This window comes from Pinus tabuliformis, chromosome Q (genome assembly GCF_031772625.1).
Source record: "Pinus tabuliformis cultivar Carrire ecotype Pingquan chromosome Q, CPIR1, whole genome shotgun sequence".
NCBI classification, from domain to species: Eukaryota; Viridiplantae; Streptophyta; class Pinopsida; order Pinales; family Pinaceae; genus Pinus; species Pinus tabuliformis.
Window position 1 is genome coordinate 552525865 of NC_142296.1, and position 6083 is coordinate 552531947.

Genomic DNA, 6083 nt, shown 5'->3' on the forward strand with positions numbered 1-6083 from the left:
AAGGGTTCCTCCACGCAGCAGCAGCAAAGGGATACAGTCATGACAAGACACAGGAACAACTTCTCCTCACCCACAGGGGTACCACACAAGTTTCAGGTGGGCGACAAAGTTCGGTTACATCTGTAGAGAGAACGCCTTACCAGAACCCATCAGAAACTCAGGTGACTCCGACATGGTCCTTACACCAGTACCAAGGCTACGGGCAACAATGCTTTGAAGCACAACATTCCTCCATTCCTTGTATTGCACCGAGTGTTCAATGTGGATCGTCGTCGACCATGCTTCCCACCATTTCTGGACACATCAAAGATTGCAGAAAAACTCACTAGAGACCCAGCTCAGCAGAAGCTTCCTCATCTCAAGGAGGAACTCAATGTAATGGGGACCATTGCTTCCTAAGGGGGGGGGAATGATCTAGGTGGATGTTGGTGGCCACCCACCTAGCCCATTTGGACCCCCACAACTGTCTCTTTCAGTTTTTTCAGTTTCCTTAATTGTAGCACAACTTACTATTTTAAGCAGTTTTTCGGGTCCTGAACTTCCGGAGCCGTTTTGAGGCCCTAAACGACGTTTTTTTGGGAAACATGGGTCCATTGACCCATGGACCCATGTTGCCTCCCAAAGTGGTAGTGCTCGGATAGATCTTTCTAACGAGCTATTGTACGCGTCAAACGAAGATCGTATGCCAAAGTTACGACCCCGGGAAGTTGGTGTACCAATTTACCCGAACGGGGCCCACAGTTTGGCGTTTCATCTTCTAGGGTTAGGTTTTGGAATGTTAAGGGTTTTCCATTGTTTCTAGACAATAAATAGGCCTTCGAGCCTCATTGTAACACAGTTCAGAGGCATGTAGCCGCCACATCTCTTTTCAGAGATAAGCTACCATCGCCCTAGCTGGTTTATTTCCATTTTTGGTTGTAAGCATATTTCAATATTTTCCATTAATGAAATGAAGCATTATTTCCGCTGCACCTTTGTGTATATGGTTATCTCTGTAATTTGTTGCGTTCCTGTTTAAGTCCGGATCATGCAACAAGGAGTTAAGGCGCATGACTTGGTGATGCGCCCGTTCTTGGGCGAGGCTACACGAGGAGTGAACGCACATCTTAGATTTGGGTGAAGGGCGCGGGCAGGGTTGCCCGTCGGTTGGAGAAATGCGTGCATGGGTGAGTGGCGCCCGGATTGTGCGAAGGTGCGCCCAATGGTGAGACGAAGGGTGAGCGCTCGGTTTGTGTAACGACTTGGCACAGGTTCTTGGGTGGCTCGGGTGAGCGCCCACCCGTCGTGCAAGTGTGCACGGTGACTTGGTGAAGTGTTGAGATTGTGAACGGAGGTGTGTCTCGGGCAGAGGCGCCCGTGTGTGGCGACTTGGAGTCACGCCCAAGTTGGGAAAACAACATGATCGTGCGACGAGGTGAACAAAGGGTTGGTGAGTCGTGCGGCGACCGTGCAGAGGCGCCGGCGAGCTGGGCAACCAAGTTTGCCAAAGATTGTAAATTTGGCTAAGTATGAAACTTGGGGTTTCCAAGTATACTTGTAAAGTTTTGTAACTGTTGTAAAAGATTGTATAATATATTATCGGGCAGACTCATTGTTCAGGGAGTTGCTCCTCCCTTTATACTGTGCAATTATGTTCTTCATTTATAATTGCTGATGATAATGAATGTGTATGGGTGTTCATTGGTATAAAGGATAACATAATAATACTTAGTTGCGAAACAAAAACTAAGTAGGAGTAAGTGGTTAGGCGTAGTCCACGAACATAAGTATTGGTGAAAAGAAAGTGTTTGGTGGTGCCGCACCTCGCTAAGAGCGGTTGAAAGACTACCGCCGGCTTGGGGGCGTGACACCCGGGGATGTGAAAGGTGCATTTGAAACCCGAGGCCCGGGGATGTGAAAGGTGTAGCATAATATTTGCTTCAATGGTTGAAATTCAACCAAAAAGCTATTCGCACACAGGCATACAATCACAAGTCCGTTTGTTCCTCCTTTGTCGGGCCTTTCCACAGGCGCCGCGCTCCAATTACCACCCACAGAAAGAGAACTGCTCAGAACGAGAGTGGTCATTGTTGGAACCAAATGTCCACCGTCAAGTTTGAATCAATAACTTTTAATGAATAAAGCCTCACAACGCCATAATAACCTTACCTGGAAGCATTTCATCATTGTCTGGATGTGCTCCTTCCTCTGTGTCTGCTGTGTGCCTATTTGATTTGCTCACTTTGTCGTCACTCTGTTCACATTTTGTTTGTTTTGTGCTCACTCGAATCTTTAGGTGAAGACGATAACCCAATATCGCTTCTGAGAAAGAAGAAGTGAGTTCTGTCTACCCATCTAACCGTGTTGGGTTGCGACTCTTATAACTAAATTTATAACGAATTTAATACCGATTGAATGAATTGGATAACTTAAAATTATTTTAATCATCTAAGATCTAAAATCAAGGGCATGTGAATATACATGTAATCTGAGAGGAGAGTCCTTAAAGAGGGAAACGCCTTACAACGTAAATATATGAATTAAACATATATATACATTAAAAAAAAACATAACATGATTATTATCTATGAAATTCACCCCCATTTTATCATGGAGATTCTTAACTTGTAAATAGACTTTATTACAATACCATGGGCCAATACCATGACTTATTAATGGAAATTCAAGCAAGATTATGACAAAATCCGCGAGAAATTTCTAAAAATCTTGGTTGCAAGTGTCAAATTTTGGGTGCCCTAAGGGTTCTTGATGGTGTTGAATCCATTTACGTCCTCAAAAAATGATTCAAACGCTCCAACAACATTATGAATTTTTACCAGATTCTCACAAAAAAATTTGCCATCCAACCAATGCCTATATATATATTTTAATTTTATAGCATTTTTAAAAATTAAAAATTAAAAAAAATGACATAACTATCTTTAAGATAAATCTGAACCTTCTATTTGTAATTATTACTAAAAATATTTTTTCTATTTGTAATTATTACTAAAAATATTATTAATATTAAATAAAAAGTAAATATCTAAAATACAAATTAAGATCCAAATTAAAATTTTAAAAGTATTATTCCAAAATAGTTATACCTACCCAGGCAATTAATATTAAAACTTAATCATGTAAAAAAATATTAAAAACCTAAGTTTAAGAAACACCAAAGTCTTGTGTTAAGGCAATAACCATTAATCACTCAGGTTAGCATAAACTAGAGTCGAGTCGGTCAGCGCCCCAAAACGCTCCCCGCTTTAACCTCAAACAAACCGGATATATCCATGGTGGGAGATCCGACATGGCGTATTGCAGAATGGCGGGAAATCAGCAAATCAAATAGCTGCACCTATGGCGGGAATGCTCATTGTTTGGATATATATTGCGCCTCTCCATCCCCTCATTCTCGATCACAACACACCGACTCCTCTTTTCCTTCTGCCCCAATCTTTCTATCTTCTCAAGGGTTTCTGACATCAGTGTGTGCAGGTCGTCAGATCGAATCTCACGAAGAACGTCTGTAAGCCCGATTCCAGGTCGAATTAAAGGTAAAACCCTAAGCGTGGTTCCCTCTTCCATTTTGTTGGCAGGCTGTGTGTGTATTTTATCTCTAACGAATTGACTGTTTTGTGACAGGGTGCAGGAGTTAGCCATGGTTATTCATAACATCCGCCCCCGGGCTAACAGGAAGCCAATGGCCGTGCTCGCGGAGCCCAAGTCGGTGTTCACAGTGGTAAAATTGACGACGACAAAGCCGGAGGGCGGCGACGAGGTCGGCGCAGAGGCACCGGCGGTCTCCGTTCGGGGTATCCATCCGACGGAAGAGCAGGCCTATGCGGCCGCGATGCTTGACCTCATGTACAGCCTCGAGGAAAGTGAGGGCAACACTCTGCCTAAGGTGCGCGCCATTGCCAAGACCAAGACGTTGCCAGCGAAGGACCGGCTGAAGAGCATCCAGTCCTGCCAGGACCCTGAGGCCGCCGAGCGTGTCGAGTTTCTCGTGCGCCGGTCGAATATTTTTCCTGAGGGTGAGAAGGACGGTGTCGACATGGAGGCTCTTCTCGAGGGGCCCCTCCTTCCCTGCACCCTCTGGGACTCTGACGACGATGAAGAGGACTATGCCCCTTCTTCTTCTTCAGATTCTGAAGATGAAGAAGTGGACGAGGACGAGGACATGGAACTCGTGGATGAGAGGGATGTGTTCGAAGGTGTTGAGGGGTCTGGCACCAAGGAGAAAGAAGAAGAAGAAGCCGTCCAGGCCTGAACATTGCATTCCAAGCCATTTTTGCTAGGGTTTTACAGTTATATCTAGGGTTTTGCCTCTTGTAAAGGGTTCGGAAGGAAACCCCTGAGATTTACTGTGCACAGAAGTTTGCAATAGTAGAGCATATATGTTTGCCTCAATATACGCATGTCTTCATTTTTCTGTAAGGACGGATTTCAGGGCTAATGATGAAGATTTTTCCATTTTGTGATGATCTTGCTTCTTATTTACTGCATTTTGCCTATTTGATTATTCTTCTGGAAATTACTGGTTGTCTTATTTACTGATTTTTGCTTATTTAATTATAATTTTAATGACAGGGTCTTTTTGCCTATTTATGAATAATTACAGTGGCTTTGTTTACTGAATTTTGCTTGTTTAATTATAAGTAAAATGATGTGCTTTATTTACTAAATTTTACTTATTTAATTATAATTATAATGTCAGGGGCTTTTTTCACTGAATTTTAGCATATTTAATTATAATTATAATGACAGTGCCTCAATTCTAGGGTGTTGCTTATTTAATTACAAGTATAATGACAGGGCCTCAATTCAAGGATGCGTAGGTTAAATACATCACAGGATTGATAAAGGTTTCTGATTATTTCTAAGAATTAGAATGCATTTATAGTGTTGACAACTCAGTGTATGTCATGTGGGATTATACTAGCAATTGTCCCAAAAGGTACAAAGAGAGGCCAATAGGATTATTAATTTGGAATTGTAAAATTTAGTAGCAAATATTGCAGAGGGAAATCCCATGATATTACAGAATGAAATCTCATCCTATTACAAGTAAAACTGAGAAATTTCATATACCACAATACAAGTAAAACTGAAACCAATCTTGTAGAGTGAAATCCCACCATATTACAAAATGAAATCTCATTATATAGGATTTATTAGGGTCATTACAGAGAAAATTAACATAAGTGGAGAGCTGATTCAGAAGGTATGACATGGACTCTGTAGAGTGAATCCCCTAATCTTGTAGAGTGAATCCCATCATATTACAGAATGAAATAGAAGTCTAAAGGATTTATTAGAGACATTACAAAGAATGCTATAACAGTGGAGAGCTGCATCCCCTAATCTTGTAGAGTGAATCCCATCATATTACAGAATGAAATAGAAGTCTAAAGGATTTATTAGAGACATTACAAAGAACGCTATCACAGTGGAGAGCTGCATCCCCTAATCTTGTAGAGTGAATCCCATCATATTACAGAATGAAATAGAAGCCTAAAGGATTTATTAGAGACATTACAAAGAACGCTATCACAGTGGAGAGCTGCTTCACAAGGCAGGACATGGATTCTGCTTATTCACCACAGAAACTCTTGTTGTTGAAGATGAGAAGCAGCACAAAAGTAAGTCATTCTACAACTACTACAAACTTACAACAATATTAACATCCTGCAAATATTCTCATCTATGAGGAGCTTTGGGGGCTTATAGATTACAAGAGAATAGCAGAAATTCTTCACTAAACATATTAGTAGCGTACTGATCATCTTGGCGGTTGGAGACAGAACTGGTGTTGAAGCTCTCTTTCCTCACAAACCCAGTAGGGGCTTTCTTGTCATAATTCTGAGTACAAAATTTGACTGTCATTTTCTGCATCTTTCTATTTATATATATTGTTTAAACTCCTGTACAAAATTTCCCACAAAAGAGAAACAAAAGATATTACAATCATATTGTAAGAGAAACATATGCATATTGCCGCTCTACCCCTCACATCATCTGGCTTTGTATTCCTTCAAAAAAAAAAAAAAAACTGCAAGGTTGATGACTCAATCATTGGGAGATGCATGCCTGTTACCATC

General features: G+C 41.4%; 1 protein-coding gene across 1 annotated transcript; it reads left to right on the forward strand.

Moving 5' to 3' along the window:
- The first annotated feature begins 3295 nt into the window (after positions 1-3295).
- On the forward strand, positions 3296-4466 carry LOC149220639 (uncharacterized). The gene is made up of 2 exons (XM_089384845.1): positions 3296-3536; positions 3625-4466. The coding sequence occupies exon 2, from the start codon at positions 3641-3643 to the stop codon at positions 4250-4252; it is 612 nt and encodes a 203-aa protein (XP_089240971.1). The 5' UTR covers positions 3296-3536; positions 3625-3640; the 3' UTR covers positions 4253-4466.
- The last annotated feature ends 1617 nt before the right edge of the window (positions 4467-6083 follow it).